The sequence below is a fragment of the Abramis brama genome (assembly GCF_963993115.1).
Source record: "Abramis brama genome assembly, chromosome: 15".
NCBI classification, from domain to species: domain Eukaryota; kingdom Metazoa; phylum Chordata; class Actinopteri; order Cypriniformes; family Leuciscidae; genus Abramis; species Abramis brama.
Window position 1 is genome coordinate 13,664,481 of NC_139977.1, and position 19,250 is coordinate 13,683,730.

The following is a 19,250-nucleotide window of genomic DNA, read 5'->3' on the forward strand; positions in this document are numbered from 1 at the left end:
AAGCATCAATGACGAATCATTAAGATTCTCTCATTTATTTTGTATATTGTAATATTATATATTTTAAATGGTACAGAAATATATTTGTGATAATTTCAAGATCTTATTAATTGTCATCATTGATATAACTACCAAAAGTTATGAATACAATAACCATTAATGACTTTTTGCAGGTTGAGGCCTTGTTCTAGATTAGTATGGTGGGCATTGAGTCTAACGGGGCGGGAGTAAGAATTCAAGGTTTTGTGTAGGTGGACAGCTACAGGGTACAGGGTACACTGGACAAATAAAGTCCATTTGAGGCTTTTGAAACTACTTGCAAACATTACAAATTCTAGTAGTACAATTGTGATAGGATTTAATAACATCCTGGAAACTTTGCAATAAATGGTTTGTCACTTTAAAGTATTAGATACATATAATTACACAAAACATTATCAAAGTTAGCTGGAGATAATCTATTTATATAAGTTTGTTCATTAAATAAATGTTGTTTGTTCATTTTTCATGGTCAGGGAATTAACAAGTATTTTAGTGCATTAATTTAACAAGTACTTTGTTTGTTCATTCTTTTTCATATAATTGAAAATATGATTAATTTTAATATTGTTTATGTCCTTGGACACAACCTCATTTAACAAACAACTGAATTATTGTTTGTTCTTTATTTTTATTTTTTATTTTTTATTTTTTTGTGATATTACAGTTTTGGATTTCTATCACAAACTGAATAATCTTTATTTTGGTCATGATTTGGTGGGCTCCTTGACCCAGGATCACATATATTAATATTTACATTTAAAACTAAATGGTGACAGAAGTCAGTGGATGATGAAACATTAACCAGCAGCACAGTGTCTGAGAGCATTCTACTCCAGTCATCTGTTCTGGATCTACATCATTCACTCTCCCTGTATTTATCACCACTTTCCTGTCAAAATCGTTGTAAGTTTATCTTTTTTTATCTTTTTAAGTTGTCAATTGCCTAAATTTTTCATTGTCATCTGTGGCTTATTCATAAATAATCTGAAACACAGGCGTGCACGGTAGAAACAAGTTATGATAAATGTGTAAATCTGTTTTTGCATAGCGGATTTTGCTAAATTATCTCAGTTCTTTTCGAATCTTTTCAAATATCAAATAATTTACTTTACCTGTATTTATCACCACTTTCCTGTCAAAATCATTGTAAGTTTATCTTTTTTTTTTTTTTATAAGTTGTCAATTGCCTACATTTTTCATCGTCATCTGTGGCTTATTCATAAATAATCTGAAACACAGGCGTGCACGTAGAAACAAGTTATTATAAATGTGTAAATCTGTGTAAATTATCTCAAATCACTTAATTTTAAAATAATAATATATACATTATATGAATTACATCATAAAGTGTCAACAAAAAGTTTAAAATTAGTATATTTTAAGGTGTAGCACGTGTAATCGTATGCTTTTTATGTGTTGACATGCAAATATTTTTGAAAACATCTTTTAATTTTATAAAGATATAGTCTAAGACAACTGACACTAAATTAAACATAAACATTGACACTTTTTAGAATTTTACAAGCAAACTGAAAACATATTTTATATTAAAATTATATAGTATTATTTTATAGTATAACTATTATATTATTAAATATTTAGTACACTGCAGTAAATACCAGGATTTCCAGAAGTTACTTGTTAAAATAAAATACTCTTTTTTTTTTTTTTACTGTTAAATCTGGCTTAGACATTTTTCTATTTACTCTTATGATGTGCTATGTGGGTTTTTGTCTCTGAGAAACTTTAAAGGGTTGTCAAAAAACCAACACTTGGCATGCAAATTGAACAATGGTAACAAGGAGCAAAAATATGTAATTTGCATCCACATTTATTAATTTCGCAGTGCATGCCGAAAACCTAAATAACTATAAATCTGTAATTACAAGAAATGACTAAATATATGCACAATGCATAATGTTGCTATTTCACAATAAACATTCATGGTATACAGTTGTTGTTTAGTAAATCTTTTAAAATTATTTTATATCCTTTTTGTAAAAGTTTAATGTTACATTACAATGTATGGTGTGAGATCTTTACCTTTGTACATATTTGGCTGTCCCTGGATACTTTGTGTAGAGCTGAAATCACATACAATGATGTTCTAATGACATACTGTGCAATATCATGTTACTAATTATTGTGGTGTAAAAACATCTGAAGATATCTGATTTGATCTGTTCTGTGTCTTCCAGGCCAAAAGTAAGAACATGAAGCACTGTCTTTTAGTGCTTATATTGCTCTGTTTCTTTAGGTTTGGACTGATGGTAAGAAACTCTCTAAGATATTAAATTATTCACCAAATCTTGCTCATCCACATTGTTTGTTTCAAAAATTCCGCTCTAGTTCTTTTAAAAAGCACACAGTCTTTTTACAATATTTTCTGGCCCTCTCTTCAATCCAGGCTTCTAATGAAACAGACATTGGCAAAGGGAATTGCAATGATGTGTTAAGCCTGGAGGCTCAACGAGCAGTTGGTGGTGCAGTGGCTAAACTAGGATTGGCACTTTTAGAAAAACTACAGCCTGGGTCTGAGCAACCGAATATAATCATATCACCTCTGAGTATTTCTCTTGCACTTGCTGAGCTTGCTTTAGGTGAGCATACACAAACACAAACAAATCATTGCCAACCATGCAAAGGGTGATTTGTTTTTTTATGTGTGTGTGTGTGTGTGTGTTCATTTAAAATTTTTAGGTGCAAGGAACAAGACAGAAGAGAAGTTGTTGGAAATCCTTCAGGCAAAAGAGCTGCCAAATTTTCATGAAACCTTAAGCTGTCTCCAAGAACAACTAACTGCCAAGGCTGTCAAAATGGCTTCTCGTCTCTACCTCATACCAGGTGAAAAACTGATGGTTTGATCAAGAAACCTGACATTACTGGAAGATTATTTTGAGCTTGAGGTTCAGAACAAACCATGTGCTGATGTAATATGTAAGTTTTGTTGGGGTTACTTGTGCTTTTTGTAGATTCTGTAGTTGCTTTTGTCTTTGAAAAGGTTTTAGGGTGAACCAGGACTTTGTGGACAGAGCTTTGAACCTGTACAAATCCGAACCTGCACATCTGACCTCCATTGAAGAAGTCAACCGTTGGGTGGAGGAAGCCACCAAAGGTCACATAACCAACTTTATGTCCAGTCTTCCACCTAATGTTGCTCTAATGTTGATTAACGCCATTCATTTTAAAGGTTGGTCTGCATTTAAGCTGTCATAAATAAGATAAAACATAACAGAGGGATCAATAACATAATGCTCATTATTGTCCGGATTTGTTAATTTATTATTATTATTAGAAATACATTAAAAATAAATACAGTGACTTGAATACACATTTTCAATGATGAGCATGTTTTTAATTTCAGGGTTCAAATTAAAAGTATTTTTTGGAGAATGTAAAATATCAGGGTGATACAACTGTCCTGATATCATGAAATTCTTGAAAAGAAACCTTATAGTAGTTTTATAAAATTATTATTTATTGTTATTATTAATACTTCTCAAAACGTATGATACGTATGAAGTAATACATCATTGTATAAAATAATTGTATTGTATAAAAATGATTAAAATGTGTACACTCACATGTATTCAAGGTGTAAGGAAAACATGTTCCCTTTTGAGGGAACTAGACGCTGCGTCATTATATTGATGCTATGGGAATGCCTAGAGTGTGCACCGGTGTCTGAAGCAAGTGTGAAATCACTCCAAAACTATTGGCTTACAGAGGTCAGGTGAGAAATCATAGCGAACCATCAAAACCATAAAAGGGCAAGTACATCATGAATGAGAGTCAGACATCTGTGCCCCATGGTTCGGGTTCCATGTTTACAGAAGCAGTGCGGCGGCTTTGATCACGAGAATTGCAGGTTGAATTGGTTAAGCTGAGCTTGAGACAGGTGTTCCCCTTTCTTTTGCTCTGTCTCCCAACTCTGTGTCCCATTTTGGATCTGGAAGCTCTGCGAATTCTTCCGATCCAAATAGAGAACTATTAATAAAATGAAAAAAATAAATGTAACGTGTGCCATAATTCCTTTGCTATAACATTAGAGGGATGACAATGTGTGTGACAAGCAAACAGATCAGGAGCGATCTGTGAATGACATTTCCCACTGTGTACATATGTGCACTATGGGGAGTTTCAGATTTAGCTCCGCTCCCATTTGACTTTCTTCCAGAGGGTGGCTCAAAAGCAGGGGTTTCACTCTTGTGACCATCTGTGAGCCATAAGGGTTACGCCCCACGCTTGGGAGGGTTTTGCCGTCGCAGGATTATCACGGTGGATGCCTCTTTTGCATGCTGGGGTGTGGTCTTGGATGGCCATCCAGCTCATGATCTCTGGCAGGGCCATCATCTCGTATGGCATTCAATTGCCCGGAAGATGAGGGCCATAGCAATGGAATCACTAGGGATCGATAGGCCATTTCTGAGGGACAACCATGTGTTATTCCTGTTGGCCCCTGTTCAGGTTGGTGCAGCAGTACCTGCTCTGGACCAAGAACAGACTGCTCTCACTTGGGGCAGTCTATATTCCAGGGCATTTAAATATAGGAGCAGTCATCCTGTCAAGGCATTGGCTGAGGCCCAGGATCGCTCTGCTCCTGAGAGTTCTGGCAAGGGTCCATCTGGACGGGGTACACCTTCTACTAGTCGCACCATTCTGGCCAGCCTAAGTATGGTTTGTGGATTTAGTGTCTCTCCTGGAAAGCTCACCTTGGGAGATTCCAACCAGGAAGGATCTTCTGTCCCAGGTTCAGGGGACAATCTTTCACCCCCGGTAAGAGTTTTGGAAGCTGTGAGTCTGGACCCTGGGGGATACCAACTCATAGATTCTGGTCTCTTAACTGAAGTTGTTGATACCATTCTTAATGCTAGGTCTACCTCTACTAGGTGACTTTATGCTCATAAATGGCATCTCTTTTCATCATGGTGTGAACAGTGTCATCAGCTCAGTTGACTGCCCAGTTGGTTCAGTACTGGAGTTTCTTCAAGAGCGTCTCTTAGCAGGACTGACCCCTGCTACCCTAAAGGTGTCTGTGGCCACTATTTTGACTTGGTACATGGTACATTAACATTGATTGGGCTTCGGTGGGGAAGCATGTCCTGGTGTCCGGGTTCCTGTGTGGTGCCAGCGAGATGGGATCTCTCTATTGTTTTAGAAGGGTTGTCGGATGCTCCCTTTGGAGTCAGCCTCAGAGAAGCTTCTGACTCTTAAGGTGGCTTGGCTAGTAGCTATAACTTATTTTTTAGAGGGTAGGAGATTTGCCTCCTCCTGTCTTGATTCTGCCCATGGGCTGGTCAGGGTGATATTGCACCCTAGGCTGGACTACATTACAAAATTGCTTTTATCACTATTTCATCCTATTGTTCTTCAAGCCTTCTCCCCTTCACCATTTGACTCATCAGAGCAGGAGAGATTGAATGGATTGTGTCCATTCCATCCCCTTATTACTTATGTCCACCGGTCAGGCCAGTTGCGTAAAAATCATCAATGGTTTGTCTGCTTTGGGGAGCAGTTTCAGATGTGGATTCTCTCGCCTCTAGGAATCAGAGCACATTCTACTTGTGTGGCTGCCTCAAAGGCATTGGCAAAAGGTGGTCTTTGCATGACGTTTGTGCTGTGGCAAACTGGTCCTCTCCGCACACATTCATCAGGTTTTAGTGTGTGGATGTGAATGCGACCCCAGGATCTCAAGTCTTTTAGTGCTGATTCTTCCTGTAACGACAGTTTTGTGCTTGTGCATACTTTTCACAACCTGGGGTGCAGGCATCTTCTTATATGCCAGCATTGATATTAATGTTCCCAAATCGTAAATGTAATGATGCAGCATCGAAATTTCCTTTGAAAGGGAATCTAAGGGTATTTAACCCGATTCCCTGAGATGGGAACAAGATGCTGCATCTTGTTGCCATTTTTTCAAATACGCCTGTGTGGCTTATTCAGACAATTAGAATCTGGGGATTCCATGACGTAGATGAGCTTTTATGGTCTTGCACTATGCTTTGTCACCTGACCTCCATCGGCCAATAGAATTTGAATGATTTCAAACATGCTTCAGACCCCGGCTCATGCTGAAGCCGCTCCTATAGTGCCAATGCAATGACACAGTGTTTTGTTCCCATCTCAGGAACCGAACCGGGTTACATTCGTAACGCTGAGACATTATTACTTTTTACCTTGATGGTTACACCACATAACATTTTACAGTCATTAAAGTTTTACTTTTTATAATTTTTAAAAGCCAAATGAAACAATGTCTGAGAACTTGACAGATGTTTAATTTAATTTAAATATATATATATATATATATATATATATATATATATAATTTTTTTTTTTTAAGTACTATTATTCATTGACCCCATAAATTAAAAAGAAGTAAGTGGAAATGTAGGAAAAGGAATTCAGCTTCATGTTCAAAATAAGCAAATAAGCATGTCTTTTCTCTTAGGAGAGTGGCAATCCCGCTTTGATTCCAAGTTCACTGTAAAGGATATCTTTTACATTGACAAAAAAACCTCTGTAAAAGTGGACATGATGATGGGATCCAAATATCCACTCAGCATGTTTGTAGATAGAAAAGACGGCACACAGGTAATCTAGCTGTTTTTTAAATTTTGTATCGTAATTGGAATGGATCAGTATTTTGTTTTAAATTTAGCCAAAAGTTTGATATTCATACTGCCTTTAGGTTGCAAGGTTTCCTTTTCAAGGAAATATGAGTCTTCTTGTGGTAATGCCAATGCCAGTGCATGGAAATCTGTCAAACGCGGCTGCCAAGCTCAACATATCGGGCCTGTATAAACAGTTTCAAAGTGAGAAGTCCATGCATGTGAAACTACCCAAATTCAAACTTGAGTTCAAGCAGGATCTGCAACAAGCACTCACAAGCATGGGTAAGATAAAAAAGAGCTAAATCTACATGTTCTCGATTGAGATTTGGTAAAATCTGCCCTTATAAGGCGATGTCCTTTGATAACCATGAAGTCGATCAATGTTGTTGTGAAGTGAGGGTTAATAATTCAGTAAAACAAAACTGTCACCCACACTCAACTATTTCATTTAGGTCTGGGTTTGCTGTTTACTGGGCCTGATTTATCCAGAATCTCACCAGGTGCATTAGTGGTTTCGGGTGTACAACATGCCTCAAGCATGGAGCTGAGCGAGGAGGGGGCTGAAGCTTCAGCTGTGACCGCTGTCACTCTAGTACGTACCGTTCCTACTTTTGCAGTCAACATGCCGTTCATCTTCGCACTGGTGGATGATGCCTCTTACACGCCTCTCTTCCTGGGTATTGTTACCAACCCTAACCCTGGAGCGACAACGGAACAAAGTGATGACCCAAAAACTGAAACTGAAAGCAGCATGAAGCCAAGCAAAGTGCCCCTGAGTGATGGGACACTAAATGATGGTCCACATAGGGAAAATATGCTAAGTTACATGCTAAATATGTGGAAGGACACAGTTCCTCAGCAGTTCCTTGGACATCAGGAGATAGAGGATGGGAACTAATGAGAGGATGGATCTGTCCATATTACAGAACATATTTTGACAACTGTAATGTGAAATGCAGGGTGTTGCTGTTCATGGCCTGCCCTATGATTGATGGATGCCATTTTGAGTTTGAATGAAAAATGTGGCTGTTCAATGGCATCTACCCTGACTAAGGTTTATGTAAGGGATAATGTATAATCAATCGGTCACTACTGCAAAATAACCTCAGACAGGGTGATCAGGAGCCCAACATGGGTTCATTTTGCAATAATGATCGATTGACTACATTTTCTCAGGTATTGCATGGCTATTTGCCAAATAAAATAAATATATGGACATGAAAAATTGATTTGAGTTGAAATTATTTTATAGTATGTTGACGCTGACAAATGGCATTATTTTGAAATATTTTTCCACTAGTGCCACAATTGACGAATCAAGAATCAAGTATTCTAGGGACCTGTGTAAATGCATCTCAACCTGGTATAACCCAATCCCCCTCTAATTATTAAACATGTGCAGATAAACAATTGCACATATAATTACATTGCTATAAAGTCAAAATAAATCTGAAATAAATGTAGGCCTAGTAATCGAAGTCTGTTTCTCAGTAGGCCTACATTATTTTTTTATAACAAAATGCTAAAAATAAACGAAACGAGAGGTTTTTTTTCTAATGCTAAAGTAAATGGTTCAGTATTATGACGTGTACAAAAGTAATAACTTACTTAATCTGCAAAAAAAAAAGAAAAAAAAAAAAAAAAAAAAAGGTCTCGTTCGGGAATTTTTTAAAAGAAGAAATCGTTTATGCACTGAAACTGATTTTTTTTTTTTTTTTCGTTGTCACACATGTTGTCAACGATCAGTACGAATCCGAACAAATCTTTTGGTGAACGGAACAGATTCGAGACTCGAGTCAACCTTGTTCAACTGAGACTCGCTTCAGACCACCTTCTAGCGTCAGCAAAGGGCGGGATTCTTCACTGAAACAAACACTGCTGATGCATCTGCTCGAGCACAGTTGGCGAAGACAGCTGTGAGCTGAGAATCTGCACGAGACGACAGTGAAGTAGAAAACAGGTCAGACCATTTTAAAAATCTATATATATGTGTTGTAATCTTAGAAACAGTTATTTCATATAAATTGTAAAATGTATTATTATTATAATAATTTTGATTTTTTTTTTTTTTTTTTTTTTTTGTAGCGGCAGAGTTCTCTTATTTAATAGGACTGTTATGGTTGTTTGTTAATTCAACATATTGTATTATAAACAAAACATCTCTTTTTTATCTGCTTTTGGGGATAGGAATCTTCTGAAAAAAAAGAGTGTAAAAACTGCTACAGCCTTTAATTTCAATATCTTTCCTCCTAATTTTTTTCCCCTCCTAATGATTATTGTTTATTTTTTACTGCATGCAAAGTTTTACAAATATGTCTTTTTCAGATTGTAGGTGTGGAATGTGAAGCTCAGTGGATATGGAGTAACGCTCAGCTCTTTTACTGCGTGGCAGATGCAGTGAGGGAGCCATTTAGATGAATGTGAAAATATTAGTGTTAGGATTTGTTTTTTTCTTCTACTGATGAACAAGAACTCAGCAAGAAAGTTTAATGGCAACCAGATGTGCTGAAGGAACGTGGGAAAGTTTTAGGTCTTGTTGGAAACTGCTGCAGGAACAATTCTTGAACCTGTTCCTAAAGTTATTATTATTATTATTATTATTATTATTATTATTATTTTTGTAGCGGCAGAGTTCTCTTCTTTAATAGGTATGTTCTGGTTGTTTGTTAATTCAGCATATTGTATTATAAACAAAACATCTTGTTTGCTTTTGGGGATATGAATCTTCTGTAAAAAAGAGTGTAACAACTGTTATAGCCTATAATTTCTATATCTTTCCTCCTAAAGTTTCCCCCCCCTCCTAATGATAATTATTTATTTATTTTTTACTGCATGCAAAGTTTCACAAATATGTATTTTTCAGATTGTAGGTGTGGAATGTAAGCTCAGCCCAGTGGATATGGAGTAACGCTCAGCTCTTTTACTGCGTGGCAGATGCAGTGAGGGAGCCATTTAGATGAATGTGAAAATATTAGTGTTTTTTTCCATTGATGAACATGAACTCAGCAAGAAAGTTTAATGGCAACCAGATGTGCTGAAGGAACGTGGGAAAGTTTCCTGTTCCTAAAGTTAAAAGTTTTATGCAAAGGATGGGGTGTTAACTTATATTTTCCGTTTTATTGCAAATGTTTGTGGATCATATATCATAAATCATATAGATCATAAAAAATGAATTTAGACCAAACAATTTTAGGAATAAAGAAATATTATTTTGAATGGATCTATATAGTATTAAATAGATGATATTTATTAATTCTGTTGGATAACACAAATAAGTTTATCTATATAAAAAAAAAAAAAAAAATAGGTTGGTGTCAAGAGTTTTTTTTTTTTTCTTGCAAGATCTGCAAGTTTTTAATCTGTCACAAAACATGGAGCTGCCATCACTGATTCACAGCTTCTATCTTTATATTTATCAGGATGAAGAAGGTAGTCCTGCTGTTTGGTTTATGGAGTCTTCTCTCCCTCTCACATGCTCAGTTGGTAAGTACTTCATGAGTCCTCAGATGCTTTCTCTTCTTAGGTCATTCCACTGTCTGTAACTGTCCAATCCTGCTACAGACAGACAGAGCGGAGCCTGAAGGTGAGGAAGAGGTGGTTGACCTTTTTACCACACCACGCACCAAGCTGGCTGCTGCAACCTCTGACTTTGGCTACAACCTGTTCCGTCAGCAGGCAGCACGTGACCCCAAGGCCAGCGTCTTCCTGTCCCCCATGAGTATCTCTGCAGCATTCACGCAGCTTTCAATGGGTGAGGCTCTGCTCCACTATGGAAGGTTATGCTTTTATTGCTGCGGGGCCAATCACCCAATTTTTACGGCTTGAGTTCAGCAATCTTAAATTTGGTATTATCTGTCATAGGGGCATCTGAACGGGCAGAGAAACAGATTTACAGGGCTCTCCGCTATCACACCCTGCAAGACAGTCAGCTCCATGACACGCTGAGAGACCTTCTCTCTTCACTCAGGGCATCTGCCAAGGGCTTCAAGTCAGCAGAACGGATCCTTTTGGCTAGAAGTGGGTGTTTGTCATTTTGAAATGGGTGTATTTGCGTGTGTTCAAGAGTACGACAGCATTTTGGTGCCACGTAACCAAAAAAATAAAAATCGAAGATTACGAGAATAAAGTCGTAATATTTTGAGAACAAAGTTAAAATTACACAAATAAAGCAATATGGGAATAATATCATAGCGATACAAGATTAAAGTCATAGCATTGTGAGATTGAAGTTGTAATATTTTGAAAATATAGTCAAACTTATTACATCAAAGTCATAGAAATACAAGAATTGTATTCATGTAAGTCTTAGCAATATGTAATTAAAGTTGTAATATTTTGAGAATAAAGAAAAAATCATAAAAAGTCAAACCATTGTGAGATTCAAGTCTAATTTACGAGAGCAAAGTTGTACCAATACGAGAATAAAGTATTTAATTTATTTATTAGGGACTTTATTCTCATAATTTTAACTCTCTTCTCAAAAAATTACGACTTTACTCTTGTAATCTTTTTTTTTTATTATGTGACCCTAAAGTTCTGTTGTACAAGTGATAGAGAAGAGATGTACATGTGTTCTTTCATCCCTGTGTGTTTCAGATCTCCGTCTCAGGCTGGAATACCTCAACAGTGTGGAGAAGCAATATGGGGTCCGGCCTCAAACTCTTGGTGGTGGTGCGCGGGACCTCAAGACTGTTAATGATTGGTTTAAACAGCAGACTGGCGGAAAAGTGGAACAAGTTGTTCCTTCCCCTCTTTCTCGTAAAACAGCTTTGCTGCCTGTGGGAGCAGCCTCCTTCAAAGGTAAATTGACTCTGATTCTTTCTCCTGCTATTTTATATGTCTCATAGAGTATGTACTTTAACAGAGACAGCATATAGGGGGAGGAGATGGACCACTCATAGCAAAATGTTTCATTCAAAAGTGTTTGAGATTTATGTCTTTCTCCCAGCAGTGATATGTGAGCTTTTTATTGACTCTTTTTTGCAGGTAAATGGATAACTAGGTTCAGCAAAGCTAATAAGATGGAGAACTTCCAAAGAGATGGAGAAGCGCCAACTCTCATTCCCATGATGGAGCAGGAGAATTACCCAGTGAAGATGGGTATTGACCCTGACCTTGGCTGCACGGTATCAGTACCTGTTGTATTATGCATGTACTATTTGTCAGTTATCAATTATTATTGGTGCTCTATGATTAATTATGGATTTTATTATTATCAATGTTATTTTTTTATTTATTTTTTTGCTGCCTAATATTTTAGTGAAATGGATGAATAGAGAAGTTTATTTGAAATATAAATCTTTTGTAACATTATAAATGTGCTTACTGTCACTTTTGATCAATTTATTGTGCCCTTACTGAATAAAAGTATATTTTTTCTTTAAAAAAAACAAACAAATCTTAACCTAAACTTTTAAATGGTAATATATCATGGTTTCTGCAAAAATATTAAGTAGCTCTATCTCTCTCTTTCTCTCTCTCTCTCTCTCTCTCTCTCTCTATATATATATATATATATATATATATATAGTGTGTATGTATGTATGTATGTATGTGTGATGTATAATAATAATAACGAATATGTAATATATAATTTAATACATAATGAAAGGTAGATGTAGACCAGTACCAATACAATAAGGTTTCCATACATTCCATACAACTGCACACAAACATCACACAATTGTATTGTGAACATGCCACATTTGAACATGTGGAAATATGAAAATGATTGTACTGCTGCTAGGGTTGAAGGCAGTATTTTTGGTGGATAACAAGTTAAAAATTGGACTGTTCCTCACAATAAGCTATTGTATGACTTCAGAAGACTTGGAATACAGAGCACAAATAATAGTAACTTTAATAATAACTATTTATAAAGTTCTGTCATGAAACACTAGATGGCGCAGGCTGATGGGTCCTTAACTCAATCTGCTTGCAATCACATCATTCTCTATAGGGCACAGCTGATTGGTTCCTGCTGTATCAGTAGCCAATGGGCTTGCTGCTCTACCTTCAAATACTGGTCAGCATTTTCTGTAGCAGTTGCAGCGTGCTTTCAGAAATCCTCTGAATTTCATCATCTAAGATAAGTGAACGGTCTTTCTTATGCTATATCGCCATGCATATTGCGTGGTCTGCTTTATTAATTCCTTATGAATTAACCATACACAAGGTTTAAAATAATCTATCATTGTAACAGTCCCGTTTTAATGCTTAGAGTGAATTTCTTCGCAAATAAGCAGCTGTCAAAGCATTGCTGGCATGTGAACTTGTAAAGTGAAATACAGCAGCCGCATGTATAGCAAATTCAAATAGCAATGTTAGCAAATATGTAAGCTACTGGGGTCAGGGGCAAAATTAATTTAGACTATGTCACAATATGAGGTAAATCCGGCCCTAATCATGTGTAATGCCCTCATGTTCATTCATTCATTGATCTAATGGTATATTCATTATTGCTAATAATGCCATAATCTAATCTGCAGAATGGAGTGTGTTATAGCACTCATATGAATGATTGTCACAAGCGGTTGCCAATAATGTGAGGAAAGGATCTGGGTGCAGCAGTAAACGGTCCTTTTATTCAAACAAATCACTAGAAACAAAATACTTTTCTAATAAACAGGATCAGAACAACCGGTTAAAATGCAACATAAACTGATAATCAACTGAAAGAAACACAGAGCTTAAATACCTAAGCAAACTAATCATAAAATGAGACGCACCTGAATCAAACAATGAGAAACCAAGGTAACTGAACAGCACATGAAATTGATTGAAAACAAATACACAGAACAGTCTTCATTGTCACCTGCTCAATTGAGCGGTAATTTATGTATGCTATTTTGTACAGCAGCAGCGTGTCTTGTACGTATGTATTGGCAGTAGCAAGTCCTGTCAGCAGCAGCGATTTCTTTTTTTTTTCTTTTTTTTTTTTTAAAGAAAAGGAAAAAAGAAAGGAAAAACAGCCTGCATCTGCTATATAACTCCTTTTGTGTTCTTTGATGTTTATCTCACCTTCCATTGATTAAAGTCATGCAACATACATGTATGAGAGCACATAATGTCCGAATTGGAATTTGGAGTTTCTATTTTTTATAGAATACGGCAGTATTTATAATATTATGATTATTATCCCTGTACATAAATTTTATTTTAGTAACTTCCCCTCCCTCTTGCAACTACCTCCCTTCTCTTGACTTGTTTGCTGGCAAAAGGGTGGGACAACATGCCCCCCTCCCCCTCCCTAAAAAAAAAAAAAAAGTCGCTGTTTGGATTTAAATAGGCAAATGCTTAAGAGTCTATGATTGGATCATCATTGCAGTGATTATCATGTTTCTAGCATGTTATGAACAGTTATTTTAACCCTAATTGATGGAGTGTGTAGCTTTTCTTTCCTTAAAGGTGCAGTTTGTGTTTTTTTGCGGTATCTAGTGGTGAGATTTGCGAATTGCAAACAGTCAGTCACTCAAGGCCAATCCTTCAAATTGCAAACTCGAATGAGAAGCTACGGTGGCCGACGTAGGATCGGAAGATGTCGTCGTCTGAGTCAGCAGAGTGTAGCAAGTCAAGCAATGAGGTTTCTTTATATTATATTTTATATTAAATTATATTTACTTAATTATTCAGTAAAACCACATGTTATTGCGATTATTTTTACTTGTTCATCATTGTGTTAGTCTTTTATTCATTGACTTTACCATAGCTTGTTTCCATGCTAGTTAGTATAAGATAAGAGCTATGGATAAGAGCATCAAAGCAGCTAGGTAAGGGGAAATAGCTAACGTTACGATGTCCGAGTCGTCGTTCAGACAGCATGTTTTTCTCCACGTTTGCAGAGTCAGGGACAACCTGAGTATTCTGCTGCGTCTTTTTCTGCTGCTTCTCATTCAAGTTAGTGATGAAACGCGCACTGTAGCGCTGTTTGTTCGCTGTCGGCTACGGTAGAAACATGATGTCACGATATGTCGACCTTCATAGAAGGGGGTGCCCGCGGTTATGTAGATAGAAATGACTCATTCTAAGGTAATACAAACATAACGGTTCATTAAGTAAGGTCTTTATACACCACTGAAAACATAGTTATGGATCTTATATTGCATTTCTGTCAATAGATCCTCACAAATATCACACATTGCACCTTTAAACAAGCATGTAGCAAGACATATCATGTCCATGTTCCAGATTGACAAAGCCAAGATACATCAGGCTCAAACTGTGAAAGAATGGTTGGGAGGGAGCATGAAGAATAATTTTCACACATGAATTGGCACCTCTGAGTCCAGACCTTAAAATCATTGAAAGTCTTTGGGATGTGCTGGAGAAGATTTTACAGAGTGCTTGACTCTTGCATTGTCGATACAAGATCTTGACCAAAAATGTATGAAAATAATGTCACAACCTTTATTTCCATCAAGAGGTGCATACATTTTTGGTCAAGATCTTGTTAGGGTTAAAATAAATGTCTCCAAAAATATAACATGCTCTTTTTTTGGCAAATAAGTGTATGTCACAATAGGGAAGAAAAGACTATCAAAACTTCATGCCAAGTTTCATGCCAACTTTGAAGGTGCACTCAGTAGGTTTTGTCAAGTCATCATCATCATAAAAAAAAGGTCATCATGGAATTACACTGACACCCAGTGGTGTGGAGGCAGCACCATGCATTTCAGTTAACAATGCAACTGTAGAAATGTGCAGTCATTTTTTCTCATTTTGAATTATATATTGGTAGGTGTTGCCTTTTTAATTATAAACGGCAGTAAATACTCTTAATGAGTTAAATTGGCTGATACCTTTGCCTTTTTGTAAGCCTAAGGAAGGTCAGTTGACCTAAACATAGTAATGATACAAGTTTGAGTATTACTGTATGTGGGATCTATACTTTTTTTATTTATTTGCTATATGCTCATCTCATACAGATAGCCCAGGTTCCTATGGAGGATGGAGTGAGCATGTATTTCTTCTTGCCTGATGAGGTGACTCAGAATCTGACTTTAATAGAGGAAGCACTTACAGCTGAATTTGTCCAGGACCTCTCCAATACCCTCCACGCAGTGCAAGTGCTGCTTACTCTTCCTGTTATCAAACTCAGCTACAGAACAGACTTGCTGCCTTCCCTGTCTGACCTGGGTGAGAGCCAACCACCATTCCACAGTTTTTGCTAGCTAATCAGTTTGTTTTCTTATAAAATTGTTACTGTAAATAGTTACTAATCATTTTCCTTTTTTCAGGTCTGTCTGAATGGTTGGCAGAGACAGACCTTATCAAAATCACCAGTCAGCCAGTCAAGTTAAATGGTGTCCAACATAAGGTTGTCATGGAGACGGCTCCAGAGGGTGCAGAGTATGCCAGCACCACCCCCACCGCCAAGGGCCAATCGCTGGCTCTAACGTATCGCGTGGACCGGCCTTTCCTCTTTCTAGTCAGGGATGAGCCATCAGGGGCACTTCTTTTCATTGGGAAAGTGCTGAACCCAAGTGACTTGAAAAGGGTATGAGAAAGACATACACATACATTCATAAAAGCAAACAAATGAGAGACCAGCGACTTTATATGAGCTCATTTTAGCCCAAATCTATTAACAAGAAATAAATATTTTACATATCTTCACTTACATGGGCATTTGGAGCAAAAAACATCAATACAAACTCAAACATTAGGGGCTTTCGCACCGGGTAGTTCTAGAAACTTAGTTCTAGGAACTAGTCAAAAGGGTGGTTCCCAGAGAACTAATGGTTCCCTTAGGAACATTTTCCTGGTTGCATTTGCACCGCCAGTAACTCTGAAGTGACGTAAGCTGCGCTTGTTTTGACTTTTATTTTGACGGTGAGGCAAACCTTTATTTTGACGTCGCTGAGAACGACTGAGTCTGAGCTAACAGTGCTCGCATTCTCAGTCTTTATAGTTTACTATCTGTCTAACAGTCCTGTCTAATACATTATTAGATAGAAATATTATACAAAGAAAGTAGACAGTATATGAAAAGGTTTTAGCGTATGCCGTGTGGTTGATGTCCAGTGTTGCTAGCTGAGCAGAAATACAAAATCATGTTTGGCTTGGTTCCCTCAAAGCTGCGTTGGATTTTCAACTTGGCGTAAAGGTTAAAGCCGCCTTTCCACTGCACACGACATTCGCATTCGATTGTCGCATTTCGCCCCCCTGGTGTCAGTCGCATGGAACTTTGAAATTGGTCGTGATGCAACCGTTACCCTCGGCTATTCACAATGGTAAAATGAATGATTTTAATGAATGTAATGCATGAATATATCCACACAAAACAAATGACCCTCAATACATCTAAAATAAAAAAAATAGTCGATTTTATAGAGCTAATCAATATAAATATTGATTTAATAATGATAAAATATTTTTTTCAGCCATAATTATTTATAACCGCCATTTTGCAGGAATGGCGTTTACGTTAAAGTATTAAAATATTGGTAATTCTAGCTTCGCACTCATAGTTTTGATTAGAACACATCACATCCGGTCGACCGGTCGCATACGATCTAGTTCAGATATTTCAACGCATCCGAAGCTCAAATCGGATCCGAAATTTCCGCATACGCACATGATCGGAACTCCCCGCAGCTCCCATACGACTCTCCTTTGGAAATGAACGACTTCCGGTCCGACGGCTGTCGTTTGTCGTGTTCAGTGGAAAGGCGGCTTAAGAGTTCCATCTATCACTGTTTTCCATGTTCGTGGAGTTAGTTTCTGGAGTAAATACATGGGCTATAATCTGTGTGTTTACACTGCTTTTTAAAAAAATTACGTGTGCTGGTGTTTCGCGTGCGTTTCGCGTGCGTTCGGCCAATCAGTGTACATTAACATCACTGGTAGTTCCGGTAGTTTTAGACCCTACTCTGAAGTAGGAGCTAAATTTGTTCTTCCAAAAGAAGTTCCTAGAACTAAAATTGTTCCTAGTTCCTGCGGTGCGCGAATGCGTCAAAATCTGGGTACTTCCGCTAATAGTTCTAGGAACTATGAAAAGGTTTCTCCAGTGCGAAAGCTCCTATTAGTATGTGTACAAAATTCACAGTCAAGCTATAGTTATGATGTTATGGTCCATTTGTGCTTTTCATTAAGGATATTTTATCGATAGACTCAGATGTTCTGGATCTTAGCCATGCAATCTAAATTAGTTTTGACACATAAGGACTGACACATGTTAGCAAAAAATCCCTCGGGTATTAACAGCTGCTATGTTGTTTATGAAATTGAGTATGCATCTCAAAAGCATGTTATAATGGCAATCATCTTTTGTATAACATTTTATGTATTTTATGTATAACAAGAGTGTTCGATACATTATGACTTATGACTTTAATTACCAGTCCCTCAGCAATGTTTAAATTAACCTCAAATTAAGTTCAGTTGACATTCCTATATGTACATTTACTACCATCAAGATTATTCTCAATGTGTATAGTATGTTGGCTAAAATAAAAAAAGTAAATGATAATAAAAAAAAAAACACTTGCAATCAGTATCTTCTTGTCCCTTGAATTTTGTTTATTCAAATGCTTTAACAAGTGAAATGATAGATAGATAGATAGATAGATAGATAGATAGATAGATAGATAGATAGATAGATAGATAGATAGATAGATAGATAGATAGATAGATAGATAGATAAAATGCAAACACTGTTTCTTTGTAACTATTTGGTTTGAATTTAAATAATCCAGTTCTAAGTTCAGATTTTTTGTTCGTGTGAGCATTCAAACCACTGAAGGCAAGGCCAATGAACTTCAGTGCAGCTGCTGAACATCACCTCCCTGTATTTTCAATGGAGCCACTGTTGGCATGACAACCTTAATACAGATAATCTTCTTCTGGCTTCACACTCAAAATATGTTGAACTGTGAACTTTGAATTGGAAAGACTGAAAGAGGAACTTACTGAATTGCAGCCATCACAATTTTTTTAAAGGTTTTCTTAAGGGTTCTACCTTGCATGTCAGCTTCATTTTGAAGACTTAAAAGTTAGTTGAAAGACAGTTCAGTAAATAATGACATACAGTATATCGATTTCAACAACAGTTGTTAACATTAGTAAACTAAATCAGGTAACATGCTAACAATAAAAAATACTTCTAATGCATTTATTAATCCTGGGTAATGTTAATTTCAATATTTTAATAAACAAGCTACAGTTAGTTCAAAATGCAGCTGCTAGAGTTCTTACTAGATCAAGAAAATATGATCATATAACACCGATTTTATCATCACTACATTGGCTACCTATAAAGTTCCGTATTAATTATAAGTTATTGCTACTGACTTATAAAGCCCTAAACGGCTTAGCTCCAGTCTATTTAACGGATCTTCTATCGCCCTATAATCCATCGCGCTCTTTAAGATCAATAAATTCCAGGCTTTTGGTCATACCTAGGATATCCAGATCAACCAAAGGAGGGAGAGCATTTTCACATTTGGCTCTGAAACTCTGGAATAGTCTTCCTGATACTGTTCGTTGCTCGGACTCGCTCTCCCAGTTTAAAACTAGATTAAAGACGCATCTTTTCAGCCAGGCACTCATATAATATTGTTAATCTTACAGTTCAAACTACAATCCGGCCTCTAG

At 36.8% G+C, this 19,250-nt stretch overlaps 2 protein-coding genes across 3 annotated transcripts; both read left to right on the plus strand.

Annotated features, from left to right (window-relative positions):
* Window positions 1–314: 314 nt before the first annotated feature.
* Window positions 315–8,273, plus strand: serpinf2a (serpin peptidase inhibitor, clade F (alpha-2 antiplasmin, pigment epithelium derived factor), member 2a). Of its 2 annotated transcripts, none has more exons than XM_084136937.1 (9): window positions 315–390; window positions 707–945; window positions 2,241–2,312; window positions 2,450–2,642; window positions 2,743–2,886; window positions 3,044–3,232; window positions 6,494–6,636; window positions 6,734–6,938; window positions 7,109–8,273. In XM_084136937.1, exons 3-9 carry the CDS (start codon window positions 2,256–2,258, stop codon window positions 7,552–7,554), a joined length of 1,377 nt encoding a protein of 458 aa, XP_083993063.1. In that variant the 5' UTR covers window positions 315–390; window positions 707–945; window positions 2,241–2,255; the 3' UTR covers window positions 7,555–8,273. The 2 variants fall into 2 exon arrangements, with proteins under 2 accessions (XP_083993063.1, XP_083993064.1); XM_084136938.1 differs by having other exon boundaries at window positions 320–390; window positions 819–945.
* Window positions 8,274–8,484: 211 nt separating this feature from the next.
* On the plus strand, window positions 8,485–18,153 carry serpinf1 (serpin peptidase inhibitor, clade F (alpha-2 antiplasmin, pigment epithelium derived factor), member 1). The gene is made up of 8 exons (XM_084136939.1): window positions 8,485–8,616; window positions 10,076–10,139; window positions 10,218–10,407; window positions 10,518–10,673; window positions 11,253–11,456; window positions 11,643–11,782; window positions 15,581–15,791; window positions 15,893–18,153. Exons 2-8 carry the CDS (start codon window positions 10,077–10,079, stop codon window positions 16,156–16,158), a joined length of 1,230 nt encoding a protein of 409 aa, XP_083993065.1. The 5' UTR covers window positions 8,485–8,616; window position 10,076; the 3' UTR covers window positions 16,159–18,153.
* Window positions 18,154–19,250: the final 1,097 nt, after the last annotated feature.